This window comes from Corvus cornix, chromosome 22 (assembly GCF_000738735.6).
Source record: "Corvus cornix cornix isolate S_Up_H32 chromosome 22, ASM73873v5, whole genome shotgun sequence".
NCBI lineage: Eukaryota > Metazoa > Chordata > Aves > Passeriformes > Corvidae > Corvus > Corvus cornix.
The window spans coordinates 577,590-592,963 of NC_046351.1; the positions used below are offsets into that span (position 1 = coordinate 577,590).

Genomic DNA, 15,374 nt, shown 5'->3' on the forward strand with positions numbered 1-15,374 from the left:
GCCAGCACTGAGCTGGGCTTTGTCCCACTGCCAGCCATGGCAGGAACCTCCTGTGCCATTCCACCTTGGCACAGGGTCCCACGGCTTGGAGCATGGCTCAGCAGATGCATGGGGAGCGATCCCCCCCAGCCTGGGGGCCATGGCTGCCCCTAGCCCCCTCAGCCGCCCTCCATCCCCCATGTCCCACCCAGCTGTGGGGTCAGTGGGACCCCAGCGTCCAGCTCCAGCCCGCCCTGGCCACCCACAGCTGAGTAGGGCCACAGCCAGATGTGTGCAGCTGCAGCCGGGGCACGTGGCTTCCCCAAACCCTTGCTGTCATGGGCCCTGCCCTGCATCATGTGGGCACCATGAGGACAAGCAGGATGGGCAGTGTGTCGGGCAGTGGGATGGGACCATCCCTGGGGACACCTCGGGGACGTTGCCACCTGCACCCCATCCCCCTCCATGCAAGGTTTGACAATGCAGCCCTTGTCCTACATTACTTTAGGCTGGGATAAAGCTCCGTCTCCTTTGTTACACGTTTATAGCAGAGGCAGAAGGGCTGCAGGAATGTGGCGCTGGGACCCGGGAGCTGTAAATCCCAGCCTTTGTTGTGCTTGGGCCGCACTAAATCACTGCTTTTCCCTCTGAATACTAATCTCCTCCAAAAGTGCTGACCGGGGCATCTTTCCCCAGCAGCTTTCTGGGGAAGAGGCTGACGCAGGGCCCGGGGCTGGCGCTGGCACAGGAGACGGTCCCGACCAGCATCCAGCAGAAATCCCCGACTCCCGGCGCTGCCCGGCCCCGGCGCGGGGGGACGGACACGGGCGCCACAACCCCGGCTCCAGGCTGGAGCAGCGATAGCGGGAGGGGGAAGGATAAACAGCAGAGGAGCTGGTTCTCCAGGCTGAGGGGAGACTGGAAGGTGTTTGGCACCGGCGTGGCTGGAAAAGCTCTCCCCACGCCAAAGCACACACGGCCTTGGATCTCCGCAGCGTTTCATTTGCCCAATGCTGCAGAACAGAATCCCGTGATTTATGGGGCTCCACGGGGGTCGTTTCCTCCCCTCGCTCGGAAGGTCATGAAGCAGGATTGCTGCCTCTCCCCTCTGTGTGCTTGCAGGGTACAGCGGTCCTGGGGAGGTGCCTGGGGTCCCGACGTGCCAGGCAGAGGTGAGACTCGGGCACGTCCCCCCGAGAGCCCTGCAGCAGCAGTGACCCGCGAGGGCTGGGGGAGGAGGGGATTTTTGATCTGAAAATGGGTTTGTTCAGAGGTGTGTAAGCGGCCCGGGGTCGCCTCGGGTTCATCCCCCTCTGCCTGCTCCAGGGCCCGGCTCCCCCGGGAGGAGGGAGGCTTTGCCACAGCCTGTGCTCTTCAAGCTGAACACGGGGTTGGGGCGGGTGGTCACCGCGGGAAATCCAAGGAAAAGCGAGTCCCAGCTTCCAGATCTTCCTAAATTGAAAGCACAGGAAGCAAATGGACACCGCCTGAGCCCTCACACACACCAGGGTGACGTGGCCATGCTGGTGCATGGCTGGAGGACGGGGACGTCGGAAGCACCAGAGCCCACCCAGAGTTTGCCCACGGAAGGGCGGTGCCCAGGTGATGTCCAGGCTCCCCGCCAGCCCCTCTTCGCTCTCCATCTGTGAAACCTCTCAGCAGAGGAATGTGCTGCTCCCTCGGCAGCCGGCACAGGCTGGCTCTGCCTTCATCCCGCCCAGGACACCCGCCAGCCTCCTCCTCTCCCTCCGCCGGTTTTGGGAGTAGGAGCAGTCACAGACTGGAACACTAGGCAGGAGGAGACGCCTTCCCTCATCATCACGCCAAGAGGCAGCAGTGACTCCACAGCAGCAACGGTGTTGTTGTTTTATTGAAATAACATTTGCTCCCATTTATTAAACACAGATCCAGCACTGCAGACGGGCTGGATGAACAAGGAGAGGTTCAGGTACAGAGCTGAGGACACAGGACACCTGACAGCTGGCTCTGTGGTGCTGTAGGCGCCTGAGGCCTCAGGTATAAAGTGCTGCTTACACCTGACCTTGGAGAACTGGCTTTCAGTCGAGTTGTTCTAAAGGCCATCTGACATCTGGAAGAGAGATTCCATTCCTACTTAGCACCAAATCTAATTTTACAGTAAGTATAAATATACATATTTAAAATCCATAATGTGAGTAATTTCTGAGCATTTACATAGGACAGAGTAAAAAATTTAACAAATGCTAAAAACAACTTTTCAGTATCCTCTGAGAATCTGGCAAAAACTGAGTCATCACTGGAGCGTGTGAGGAGTCGCTTTGCCAAGTACGGAGAACACTTGGTGTGTATTCTGAGCCTGGTACGGATTAACCAAATCTCCATACCTAGGAAAGGTGTGCAGGTCCTGGGTTGCTCCCTCACATGATCCAGAGGGATCCTCGAAGTGCAAGTCTGCTTCTGTCACAGTGTGTGGCACCTGCACAGCACTCACTGGGGAAGCAAACGCTCATAGGTGGAGGCAGTTCCTGTCACTGCTCCACTCCTGCCCAGCAAGGTCTAAAGTCCTTCTGATCAGTTCCACCACAGCACCAAGTGCTGCTCCCTCCTTCTTTCCCTGTGGTTGCCCTCCTCAGTAAAACTGTGGCCACATGGGTCGTTGTGGGCTGGTCACTGGTTAAACCACCCTAATCAGGACCAAGAGCCTGAGCTGTGACACTCAGGACAAGCTGCTGGCCTCTGGGTGTGTGGGGATGTTCCTGCAGAGGATTTCACACTGTGGAACAGGCTTTGCTGGACCCCCAGCCCAGCTTGTTCTGTGCACAGACCATTCTGACATGAAAAGCTGCCTTTGCTAAGCACAAACACCTGCTCAGGAACAGCACAGACAGCAGCACCGTTATTAACGTATTTACACCGTAAGTTAAAAGTAGCAGGGCAAGGATCCAGTGCAAAAGAGAAGCTGGGACCATCCAGACAGCAGCGGCCTAGTTGCTAACAAGCTTGGGACAGAGAGGCCCATGAGGGCTGCTGCCTCGTTGTGTAGAGCAGCCTCCTGGGAAATCCCTGTTCCATTTGCAGGAGGTGTGGAGACGGAAACTGCTCCCTCCCAGTGCTGGCTCCAGGTTAGGCTCCATTGGCACCGGCCTTGCTGCTCTGGGACGCTTCCATTTTGGTCTAGGGGCAAGAGAAAAAGGCAGATTTTAGGCAGTACAAATGTCTCTTGAAATTCAGAATCTTTTCTGAAGGTGCCTTCCCATGTCATCTGTGGTATTTCTGTATTGAAAAGCCCTCAGTGCAGTTCTCATCCAGTTTCTCCAGCTGCTCCCTGAACTCAGTGTTCACAGTGTCCTGTACTACAAACTTCCAGTTTAGCTTTAAGCTGTGTGAAGAACAATCTCTTTTGCGAAGTGTAAGAACTCTGACAAGCTCACCTCTTGTGGGGGAGGCTTCACTGACGCTTCTGAGAATGGCAATTTCTCTGTTGGTTGGGACACAAATTCTTCATTCTTTAAGGAAAAAGCAGCTGTAAGTCACAGAACCCTCTCAGAAAGGGCAAAACCCCACAGCCCCTTCTCCCTTCTGAGTCAGGCTGTTCCCCGCTCACTCTGTGAAAGCTGTGCTGGCATTTCCATTGTTTCCCCAGCACAATTTAACTATGTGGAAATATTTCTGGCAGTTGATACAATATTCTTTGATTCCTGCTGCTGCTTTTATCAGCTGGGACTAATCTAAGGAATTCACTGCAGCGTGATGCTGAGAACCATATGCTCTGGCTTTCTTACTCTAGATAACTGTGGCTCATTCTGTCCTGGACAACTGAGCCCAAATTCAGTAGGAGGGCTAAAAACAAGTCCTCTTTAGCTGGCTTCTCTGAGCTAAATGTACCTGGGCTGAGGTCTGAAGCAATTCAGCTTGGGAGTCCTCCTTGGCTCACACGTACCATGCCAGTACCATGGTACTGAAGGACCAGCTGTTCCAGCAACAGGACCAGTTGTGCCACAGCAGATCCCTGTTCCCTTCCTTTGCCTCTTCAGTCAGAACATGCAACTGTGAGGCTCTTGGGGGGAAACATCTACACAGTGCAGGAACAGACACTGCTCGTGCTCTGTGCCATGGTGTCAAACACTGGTTTTGTCTAGCTTTGGAAAGGTTTGGTCACACTCAATTCCCAATGATTTCAGCAGTTTTCCTGCTTGCAGACTGCTATTTCTAACCTTTCTTCCCTGTACGACAGGGGCGGGATCCAGGAGGGTCTCCTGACCTTCAAGCACGGATGTCATCACTCCAGCAGCTTCACTTGTCTGCAGAAGAACACAGAGTCATAACTTCAGTCCACTTGTAGGATCAAAAAACAAGATTCCTGTCACAGTCATTCGTTTTTATAATGTATAATGGTTGAGCTATTAACCTAGAAGTTTTATTCAAACAACTCACCTTGTTCTGTGGAATGGGAACAGATTGGGGCTTTATGTCTATTAAGTACAAGGCACGGGAAAGCAGGAGGAGAGAAGAAGGAACGTTCTCCTTTAAATGCAGATCCAGCCACTGTTGGAAGAGAACAGAAGGGAAGGTTATTTCATATTGGCTCTATGTGGGTATTTATTAATACAAAACTCTTTGTCCTTAAAGCAATCTTGAGTTTGGCTAATACAGTTTTAATTTACCAAAATGAGAAGAAATGGGTCTGAGGAGTTTAGAATACACCCCACTTCACCTTGCTTCTAGCTGGCCCTGGTTCTATTTGGTTTTCTCTTCGGTCTGGGACATAATCTGGACCCTTCATGCCTTAGACCTCAGCTCTGCAGGTGAGGATCCAGCTTGAAACTTGTGCATGAATTCTGAGGAAGCTGTGCTTGCTGCACGTGACCACTGCCTGGAAACTGTCCTCCGAGGAACGTGGCCACACCAGCCCAGGCCGGGGCACACTCACCTGCCCGAGCTGCTCCTTCAGCTGCTCCTCAGAGAGCCCCAGTGACCGCATGCCTCTGGCCCTGCAGGCGCTCTGCAGCTCCGACACGCTCAGGCCACTGACCCCTTCCTTGGCAATCATCTGGAAAGAACAGCAACGTTCCCATGCAGGCACAGAGTAGCCAAGGCCCTGCTGCACCTGAGCAGGCTTCTGCAGGTCCCCAGTCCAATCTCCTGTTCAGAATTCAATTTTCCATTTGTGCTTTGAGCCTCTTTAGGGGATGGGGATTTCACAGCCTCCAGACAACCTCTTCCACTGTTTATCCACTCACTGATTTTAATTTTTTTCTTACCAAGTTGAAATTCCCCTTGCTGCAACTTATGGCCATTACATGTTGTCCCTCCACTCTGCACGTATAAATCTGGTTCCATTTTCCAAATAACCCCATTGCACATTGAAACATCCCTTTTTTGTACGTTAGCATGACTCCAAAATGAAATGTTCTAGTGCCAATATCTGCAGTGCCACCTTCGTTACAGCTCCCCAGAGACCACAAAGGCACAGGGAGATGAACTCTCATTCCATTTTCCTCTGGAATCTCTCATGGGGAGGATCTGACTCCCATCAATATTAAACTCCTGCCCTGTGGAGGGTTTGTGGGCAGGGACACAGGCCTCGTGCAGAACCTGCAAGCACCAAGCAGTTCCTCGGTGCTGTTTCAGACTCACCTCGTCATCGGCCTTGATGTTGCGCAGCCGGAGCAGCAGCTGGAAGCGGAGCAGGTTGTTGGTGCCGATGGGCTGCAGCTCCAGCAGCTTGCACAGAGCCACCAACTGCGGCCGCTCCAGGTGCTCCAGGGTCAGCTCGTCCTCAAAGAGCTTGGAGAAGCGGACGATCTCCTGCGTGCTGGGCCGGTGGCCGCTGTGACGGATCTAAACAAAGGGACAAACCCAAACCTGAGCAGGATCACTGCTTGGGAATTGCTCCCCCCCTTCCCCTTCCTCACACTGGAACTCCTGTCTCTGATGGAAACGGGACGATGCAGTTAAAAGTCAAATGGAAACCGTTACTGAGTGGCCACTGGAAGTTGCACAGGGTGAAACTTGCACCCTTGCAGGATGGGAATTCCTGTGAGCACAGCTCTGACAGTAGGGTCAGCAGGGAGGCACCCGGGGAACAGCACCTGACAGGGCAGCTCTGTGCTGTCAAACATCTGCACAATCCTGGTACAAATCCCATGTTCTCTGCCCAAACCAGCAGTACTAAAGGTGTGTCGCTGCTGTGGCTGCCATCCCCAGCACAGCCCATCCTACCTCGTGCAGGTAAGAGGAGAATTGTTTCCCTTGTCCTGTGTCTGCTTTGTTCCTTTTGGCCATCTCTACAATGGTCTCCCGCAGGAACTTGGCTAACTCCAGCTTTGCATTTAACTTCTTCTTCTGCTTTTCTTCCTTCATTTGGGAAATACAAAATTATAAATTAGAAAATATAATGCAGGAAATGGAATTGCTGTGCACATTCCTTCCGATCCCTGTCCATAGCACAACCTTCCAACTCTCCCACTCAGCTCAGGAATAGGCTGGGAATGCCTCACGCATTGGGTGAGGCTGATCCTCACTTCCAGCAGCAGACAGGGAACAGCAGCTCTGCACAGATGTTCTGAGGAGCTGTGGACACTCCACAACCTCAGACAGGACACAAACCTTTTTTGACTCCGTCTCAAACGTCGAGGGCAGCATTTCAGGGAAGAGCTTCAGGAACACAGGTAAGAGAAACTCCATGAAGGGGACAATGACAAACACCAGGAAGGGAACCAGCCGGAAGAGATCTGCACAAGTTCTCAGCAACTGTACAGAGAAGAGCACAGCGGAGATTACCCAGAGATTATCACCCAGCCAGACACAAAAAATGTGTCCAAAGAAGGGGTTAAGCCTCTTACTGCATCACTTTATCCATGTGTTGTGGCACTTACCCTTCGCCTCTCCCTCCTGGTGAGCACCTGCCCGTGGAGCAGCCTCCACACCATCCTGGCAGCCACCTTGGTGTCAATCCAGAGCAGGTGGAATCCATCGTAGTAATGCTTCAGCTCATCCACAACTTTTTGTCGCAAGGACTTTTTTCCTGCAGGAGCCTCTGCGATCTGTTTTGTCAGAATTTTAGCTCCCTGGGTTCCAGGATTTCGGTGGGGCGGGGATGCACCTGGGAGCTGCTGCCGTGGGCAGGTGGAAGTGTGCAAGGTGTGGGCAGGTGAGCGAGGCAGGGCAGCGCCCAGGCAGGCACGGCGTGGCCAGGGATGGCTTTTGGAGTCTCTTGAAGTCCAGGCTAACTGGGAATCCACCAGCTGGACAAGAGCAGTGGCTGGAGAGTACAGAGGGCTGGCGTGCGCCAGGAGCTGGGAGCCTCTGAAACTGGAGAGTTGTGTCAGTAAGAACAGTGCAGCGAGGCCAAAGTACCGAGGCATCGCACCCGAATAGACACTCTCAGCACCAAATCAACCTCGTGAAATTCATTTTGTGGCTGAGATTCTGATCCTTCAGCAACGGGTGAAACACTGAGAACTTCTCCCGTGCCAGTGACTCATCTCCTGGGGAAGAACCACCCAAGCCTCCGCAGCGTCTCCCGGAAGCCCTTTTACCAAGGAACGGGGTAAACCGAGCCGAAACAAGCCCCGAGAGGTTCCTCCCCACCCGCAGGCGGAGCAGGCGCGGGGGCTGCGGCCGTACCTGGCCCTGGCCGCGGCCAGGAGCGCGCTGCAGCCGCGGGCAGCCATGGCGCTGCGGAGCGGGGCCGCCGGCACCTCACCCCCGGCAGCGGCGGGGGGCGGCGGCGGCTCCGGGGGGCGGCGGGGGCGGCCGGGGCCCGGCCGGACCCATCCCCGACCCGGTGCCGGGCGCGGCCGGGCCGGACCGGGGGCTCCCACGGGTCCTCGGCTGAGCTGGTCGGGCTGCGCTGCCCTTCTCCGCTCCCTGTGCTCGGCCCAGTCCCGGTGATCTCGATCCCTGTCCCGGTCGCCCCAATCCCCTGACCGTTGATCCCGATCCCGGTCCCGGAACCGATTCGCCGGCGGCCGCACTCCTCCCGCCCCTCCCACCCGTCCCGTCGTGCCCCGCGCGCGCCGCTCTGACCCGCCGCCGCTCTGTGGTATCTGAGCCGTGACGCCTTCGGGCCGCGCCGCACCGCCTCGACATCAGCCAATCAGAAGTCAGAATCCCGGTCCTGCTGGAGTTCCGCCCAATGGGAGCAGAGTGGGGCGGGGCTTGACCCGAGGAGCCCTCGGGAAAAGCCACTGATTGGGTGCGAGAACGGTGGCGGCGCGCAGGCGGTGACGTCACGGGCCGGTGCGTGACGCCATCGCGAGACGGGGGCGTTGCGCATGACGTCATGCGGGTGGGAGGCGCTCGGGAGCGGCCCTGGGGGCCGTGAGGCCTCGGGGGAGCCGCAGCGGGGCCGCACGGGGCGCACCCACTGCTCCCCGCCACGGGGCTTTAAAGCACACCCAGGCTCAGCCCCCACCATGGGCAGGGACACCTTCCGCTATCCCCGTCCAGCCTGGCTTTGGACACTTCCAGGGATGGGGCAGCCGCAGCCTCCCTGAGCAGCCTGTGCCAGGGCCTCCCCACCCTCACAGGGAAGAGTTTTTCCCAAGATTGCTCTGGCAGTGGAAGCCGTTCCCGCTTGTCCTGTCGCTCCAGGCCCAGGTCAATAGTCTCTCTCCATACAATGCCCACAGATAGCACAGAGTTCCTGTGAGCGGCTCTGTGTGTGACAGGACACAGCAGAGCAGAAACTCCTCTGTGTTCTGGGAACAGCTTTGCATGGAATGAGGTGTCAGAGGGGAGATTGAAGCCCTGACGTGTGAGACAAACACCCCAGTCCTGTGTGTCTGAGGAGCGGATGGAACACACTGACAGCCGGAGAAACATTCTCAGCAGATGACAGGTGACTTGATCCCTTGAAATCATTTTAAGGTCCCTTCCAACCCGAGCGATTCTGAAATTCCATGAAATACTACCTAGTTTTGAGAGACTAGGGGGGAAAAAACCATTTTGTTGCCCCAGTGAAAAAAGGGTGTGGAACTCTTTGGCTAATGGATGCCCAAACAGTATTTTTAAAAGTAGAAAATAAAATGGGGTAAGATGGGTGAATAAACGGACAGAGCTCCTGAGTCTGCTGCCAGAGCTCCCAGTACAAAACTTGGATTTAAACACGTTTAGATTATGTCTCTAAAACAGTTTTTCCTGTGGGAATGAGGGGAGACAGTCGTGTTCCCGAGGAGACTGATCTATGGATGTTCTGTGCTGTGCAAGGGCCTTTAGGAAGGTCCCTAAAGTGAGGAGCAGAATCAGTTTTTAGATTTCCTTTACTACAGCTATTCCCAGACCATCCTCTTGTCTCTCTTGTCCGAGGAGCCCAGCAGTGGACGCGGACCCGGCCCACTCCTCTCTTCTGCCCGGGTCCCCTTGGGGGTCACCCCAACGCCACCCCCGACCGAACTACATCTCCCGTGGTGCCTCGCGGCGGGCACCGCCCGAGCGGCCAATGGGTGATGGCGGCGCGTGCGCGCGCGGCTGCGCAGTGCGGCGGCGGCGGCGGGGGGCGGGCGGAGGCGGAGGCGCTCGGCGGGGCCGCACCGGCACAGCCGCTCCAGCGCCGCCGCCGCCAGCGCCTCCCTCGGCCGCCGACCCGCCGGGCCCGCCGGGCCCCGCCAGCGCCTCCCTCGGCCGCGGCGGGCGCTGGGGGCGGGCGGCCTCCCCGGGGCGGAGCCGGCGCCAGCGGCGGGGGCGCGGAAATCGAGGCCGGGGCTCCGTCGCGGCCTTGCTGGTGCTGCGGGAGGAGGAGGTGGAGGCCCCGCGCCGCCCCCGCCGCCGCCGCCTTTGTCTGCGCGGGGCCGGGCGGACGCGGCGGGGCCGTGAGAATGGAACTGACTGAAGGTGAGCGCGGGGCCGCGGCGGCCCCGGGGTGGAGGGGCCGCGGCCGCCATGTTGCTGCGGGAGCTGCGGCGGCACCGGGGCGGCCGGGCCGGGCCGGGCCGGGCACACTCCGGGCAGGGCAGACCGCGGGTTCGGCCGCGCTCGGCGCCGTGACGCGGGACCCCCGGCCGGCTCCGCGCTCCCCGCTCCGGCCCCGCGGCTCTCACCGGGGCCGAGCCCCGACCTGCTGCGGGCGAGAAACTCGGGGTTTCACCCGAGCGGAGCCGTCGGTGTCACCGTGCCGCGGCCTCCCCAGCCCGAGGAAAAGGCTTTTATTGCGCGCGGGAAGAGCTGCGCATCAGCGAAGGGTTTGTTGTTGCTCCGATGTTATTTTTTTGCGGTACTGTTGCGTTGTGCTGCACTTTGTTGTGGTCTCGCAGTGCTTTCATTTCGCTGTCAATACACTCCGTCGTTTCAGTGCAATTTGTTGTTAAAAGTCTCAACGATAACATAGTTCTGTAGATACTAACTAGCCCAAAGGGCAATATTAAGTAGCCAGTAGTTACAGTTGAAGGAAAAATTGTATCGTGTTTTGATGACTGTTTAGGTCTTTCAGTGACCTTTTGCAGAGATGCACAGTGAATGCTTTGGTAGTTAGATTTTTTTTTTTTTAATTAATTATTTTTATGAACTGCTTGAAAAGATTTTGTTCCAAAACCTGAGCACGTGCTTTATGAAGGTACAGGGTAAGAGTGGAGGATGGTGGTCAAAGACTGTATGTTTTGTTTAATACAAACATATTTTGCATTTTCCAGTTTCGCGACTTTGCCTGAGCTTGAGGTGGTTCGTGTGACACACGTTGTGGTTCTTGCCCTGGTTGTGATACGTGACTGCCTGTCACGACGTTACTGTGTTTGGTATTGCCAGAGATCTGACTTCTGGCTTCATGTCGGGACCAGCCCATGACTTTTCCTGAAGATCCAAAGATTTTGCTCCATGTTTCCTGTTTGAATCCTGTGGCTCTCTAACCAAATGAGTCTCTGAGCTCCTTTTTCAGACAAAACCCTTTTCTCTGCTGTCCAAGTTGTTTCTTTCCACAGCACCGTGGGAAACTCCTTCCAAATGCCCTTATCAAACCCAGGTAGAGACATGACTGTTTTTTCTGGCATTCAGAAACCAAACACAAAACACCTTTGCAAAGGTGCTCAGGGAAGCAGCCTCACCTCAATTCTTTAAAGTTTGTCAAGAGGCCTCTGATTCACCACTGCTGTCTGCCAGGAGGAACAGCTCAGTCCAGCTGGAGTCAGGAAAATCCACAGGCCGGGTTTCCTGTTAAAGACTCACGTGCAGGTGAAAATTTGGAGTTGTCTTAACGTGTGCAAACAGAGCTTTGCCTGGGGGATTTTTTGTTAAGGACATGAAGAGAAGAACGGGACAAAGCAGATTGTGCAGACTGAATGCAGGGATTAGTAGAAACAATTGTTTTATTTTATTTCAGTCTGCAGTTCGTACAGTTCTGATCTGCCTGGATGATGTTCCAGGTGAAAAAGGTGTCCCTCTGGGTCATGGGTAAAGTGATTAGAAATTGTGGGTGTGCTCAGCTCTGGAGAGGAGTGAGATGCAGGAGTGTGTGTGTGAACTGCAGGCTTAAGGTTTTGAGAGGTCAGGAATGATTGCATCACTTCAGACACCCGGCCTGTCAAGCCAGGCAGCTCTGTCTGTCTGTCTGTCTAACACCTGCAGTAGTGAAGAGCTACTGAGAGCAGTTGCTGCATTGGTTGGATACTTGAGGGGCCCAGCACCAGTGCAGGTTGGATACTTCGGAACGAAACAGCACAGAAAATGGCAGTAAACATCTGTGGGGTAAGGAGGGGTTGGTAGGATGTGAGCAGAGCTTTGAATCTCTCTGATTTAGGTCTGTGTGGACAGGAACTGGGTTGGTATTTGTACATAAAGATGTCCTGGAACTTCTGCTTTTGAGCCTGTTGATAGAGAGCCCAGCTCAGGCTGACAAGGCAGTGACACCGTTCTGAGCACACACGGCTGACTCACAGCAGTGCTTCCAGCTCCCTTAGGGAGCCAGCAGGCCAGGTCCTGTCTCACAGCAAACACTTTCCATCCATAAACCACCTTACCTCTGACTGTGCTAACCCCATGTGGGGATTGTCAACAGAAAAAGGTGGAAAAAGGTTTTGTGAAACTTCTGTTTGAAATATGTGTATGCTGGACTTTTATCAGTAGCTCCTGTATCTCTCCCTGCTGTGGCCACAGCCAGCCTCAGCCAAACCTACAGAACTCCCTGGTTCGGAAGAAGAAAAGCTGTGATCACATGGGATTGGAATTGTGTGAGAATCTGAGGTCAGTTGTTATTTAGTCTAATGCAGCATGGAAGCAAGATTTGAGAACTTTAAGTCTTGTTTTCTGAGAGCAAAGTTGAAAAATACTCATGTTAAAACTGGCTTTAGATAACTGCAGTTGTTGGTGAAAACGTGAACCTGGAGGATCCATAATCTGTGCAAAACCTTGCCCTCACTGAGCACTCACTCTTGGAGTGGAACTGATTTTTTGAGTTATGCTCAGTTGAGCTGAGAAGCTTGGGATGGGAACTGAAACAGTGTTCACTTAAGAAAGATTTCTACTAGGCTGACCTGCCTTATTCTGTATGGCTTGTATTTTTTCATTTACCTTTTCCTCTGGTACTTTGAATTGTGACTCTCCCATGGACAACAGGAAAATATTTGCTGAAGGTGTGTAGAGTCCCAGTGTTTTTAAATGGCCCTGTGTCCCTGTCTACCCTGGGAAAGGACTAGAACAGAATGGCGGACACTCACTTTTAAAGAGGAAACTCTTTCTCTCATTAGGAAATTCACTTGCACTTTTGAAAGTGCTGATTTCAAGTTGTTTGCAGCCTGTGAAGTGCCCATTTCCTATAAACCTTGAAATGATGAAACTGTTTCTTTATCTGTTGATTGCCAGTGTTGTATCACTGTATCACAGTGTTGTGCAGGATCTGTTCTAGGTCATGTTTGGAATTAAAATTGTGCCGCTCACGGGAGGCTCACAGGGTGGGTTAATAGAGTAATCACTAGCATAGTGAGAAGAATTCATTCTGGAATACATTTCTGCAAGATCAGCTGGAAATCCCGTTGCCCTGTGGTTTGGGTGGTGTTGCTGTGCGGCAGGGATGGCTCTCTTCGGTGACAGTGGGGTGTTCTTCAGGGACGTACACAAAGTGATCCTTCCTTAGGCTTGGATGTTGAGATTCCTGTGTGCTTAGGATTCCTCATTGTGTTCTGTTACTGTGGGTCACTGCAGGGCCTGTCCTCTCACTGTAAGCCTGCCCAGATGCCACTTCACTGGGCAGCATCTGGGGACTGATCCACTGATGCAGAATTTTGGGCAAGGAGGAGGGTGGGAAAGTCTGGGTGTGTTAACAGTGATGACAGTGAGAGACTGGGCAGGAAGGAGCTGGCAGTAATGTCAGTGCTGTGGGAGAGCAGAGAACAGCCTCAAGTGCTTTGGGGCTGCTGAGAGCAGTTCTGTGGAGCCCTGACCCTGGTTCTCAGCCTGCACAGAATTACTGAGGCACGAATTTGGGATGGGGTGTCCCAGCTGTGCAGAACAGGCTGGCACCCAGGCTGAGTGACACAGGTGAGCTCCAGAACTAATTAAAAAGAAAGAAATCATAACTATTCTTTCACTGGTAGCTCCTAAATCCAGTGTAAATGCAGTGCTTTGAAGTTCATTAAGCCACACTTCTGTCATGTAACAAAACAAAGCACAATGGCAGCCACCACTGCAGAGCCTGCGGGAGCTGCATCGGCAGCTGGGACTGTGCCCTTCCAGCTGTGGATGTTCCTGAAGTGCTGCCACAGCTTCCCAAGAGTTCTTTTCAAGTATTCAGAAGAAAAAGAAGATTTAACCTGGTTTTAGTGAAAAATAAAGCCCAGCCTAGTGTGAGAATCTGCTGTTTGCTCTTCAGTTTGGCAGATGCAAAGTAACAATTTGGTGGTAAATAGTACAAACACTTCCTCTTCCCAGAACAGGGGTGGTTTGGGGTTTCTGATCTTGCTGTACAATCCCACGTGCTGCTCCTCAGATCTGTGCCCCCTGACAGTGGCAGGTGTGTTGGTTTGCTGGCTGATGTGCAGAGCTGTGGAGGAAGGGACGGTTTCATGGCCCCAAGGTTTGAAAGTTCCTGCAATGAGAAAATTCTGCTGCAGAGCCTTGTGCTGTTACTGCCCTGAATTGCTTAATTATGGTCACAAACGTGCCTGAGTCGATCTCACAGGGCAGTGAAAATAAGACAAACATCAATTTAATCTGAGTGTGAAGGTCATCCAAAAGCATCACCCCAAACATCCAGCACAAATCTGATCAAGTTCTTGTTCCTGTTGGAACTTTGGTTACTTTTTGCAGTCTTGGAGGAGGGAAGTTCTCAGTGTTAGGAAAGCTCTTAGCTAAGGTATTGAGAAGCATTGCTTTGGGAGGGTGAGAATTTCATGTGGGCAGGGTTTAATTGAGGTTCCTATTCGAAGAAGTGTCTGTGGGATGCATTAATGTCATTTCAAACCCGGACCAGAAGGGCACAGTAACCCGCCTGCGTGCCCACACAGGCAGAACAAATACCATGGGGCCGTGTTTGCTTTGGAAGGGCTGAACTAACCTTGTGGGAAGCAAACTGGTGTTTCTTACCTGCAGGTCAGGTCACTGTGTGTTGCTTCTTGTTGAACATTGAGCTGCTTACGTGAATGGCAAAGCCTTCTCTGAGCCTGCTGTTCAGTTTTGGAAGTCTAACTCTGATTTAGTCTGGTTTTGGTGTTTTAATATGCACTGGAAAGCTGAAGGTGTGTATGCCAGTGCTCAGCTGGAATCTCATTCAGTGAGTAACCTCAGGGTTTGGGGGTCTGTTGGTGCTGAGGCTCAGACCCATGCAGTGCTTAATATTAAAATAAGGTGTGAGGGGCAGGAGAATAACCCTGCTCACACAGCTGCTGAGAGCCAGTGCATGCCAGCTGTACTCTGCTTCTCAGGCGAGGGTGGAGGTTGGGAAGCCCCCTCTGAGGCTGCTGCAGGGCACTGGTTTCTCAGTGGCCAAGGTGGAATGACCCACTTGCTTTCATTGTGCTGTTGTTCAGAGCATCCCATGGCTCAGGGCCCTGCTCTCCTAAGGGCTGCTCATGTCTTGAATTTTGGCAAGAAGGTAGGGAGGCAGGAGGAGAGGTTTCTTGTTTGTTGTTCTTGTTGTTTGTTCTTCTGTGGTGTTCCTCAGTCATGCAGTTTACAGCGACTGTGTCAGGAGAACTTGGTATCTCTTATATGCTGCAGGGTGAAATGCTGTCCAGCTGTTTGGGGTTGGAGTAACCCTTCCTCCTGCATGACTAGGGCTTATAGTTCTTAAGCACTTGTAGGTGCTTCTGATATTTTTTGAAATGTCTTGGAAAGGAAGACATTTGCCATATGAAAGACACTTCAGTAGCCCTTTGTAAAGGCTCAGTAACACCAGTCTAAATCCAGGCGAGGGTGGCTGCTGAATAGAGAGGGGGAAATTGGTCTTGAGATCCCTTTTTTCCTCAACTGTTTAATTTGCTTAATTACTA

At 53.5% G+C, this 15,374-nt stretch overlaps 2 protein-coding genes across 7 annotated transcripts in view; one reads left to right on the top strand and one right to left on the bottom strand.

Annotated features, from left to right (window-relative positions):
- Nucleotides 1-1,816: 1,816 nt before the first annotated feature.
- Nucleotides 1,817-7,695, bottom strand: LETM2 (leucine zipper and EF-hand containing transmembrane protein 2). Of its 3 annotated transcripts, none has more exons than XR_752769.2 (10): nucleotides 6,837-7,566; nucleotides 6,568-6,711; nucleotides 6,181-6,315; nucleotides 5,596-5,799; nucleotides 4,889-5,008; nucleotides 4,393-4,503; nucleotides 4,173-4,259; nucleotides 3,390-3,464; nucleotides 2,343-3,132; nucleotides 1,817-2,068 (listed from the first exon to the last, which is right to left on the bottom strand). XR_752769.2 is itself a non-coding variant. In XM_039564335.1 (10 exons), exons 1-10 carry the CDS (start codon nucleotides 7,632-7,634, stop codon nucleotides 3,082-3,084), a joined length of 1,410 nt encoding a protein of 469 aa, XP_039420269.1. In that variant the 5' UTR covers nucleotides 7,635-7,695; the 3' UTR covers nucleotides 1,817-3,081. The 3 variants fall into 3 exon arrangements, 2 of the variants coding, with proteins under 2 accessions (XP_039420269.1, XP_010406607.1); XM_039564335.1 differs by adding an exon at nucleotides 7,588-7,695 and having other exon boundaries at nucleotides 1,817-3,132; nucleotides 6,837-7,272; XM_010408305.2 differs by having other exon boundaries at nucleotides 1,817-3,132.
- Nucleotides 7,696-9,629: 1,934 nt separating this feature from the next.
- NSD3 (nuclear receptor binding SET domain protein 3) overlaps nucleotides 9,630-15,374 on the top strand; it is a 36,499-nt gene continuing 30,754 nt past the window's right edge. For all 4 annotated transcript variants that reach the window (XM_039564306.1, XM_039564308.1, XM_039564307.1 and 1 more), the window contains exon 1: nucleotides 9,630-9,795. The gene's annotated coding sequence lies outside the window, so the exon portion shown is untranslated. The remainder of the gene's footprint in view (nucleotides 9,796-15,374) is intronic.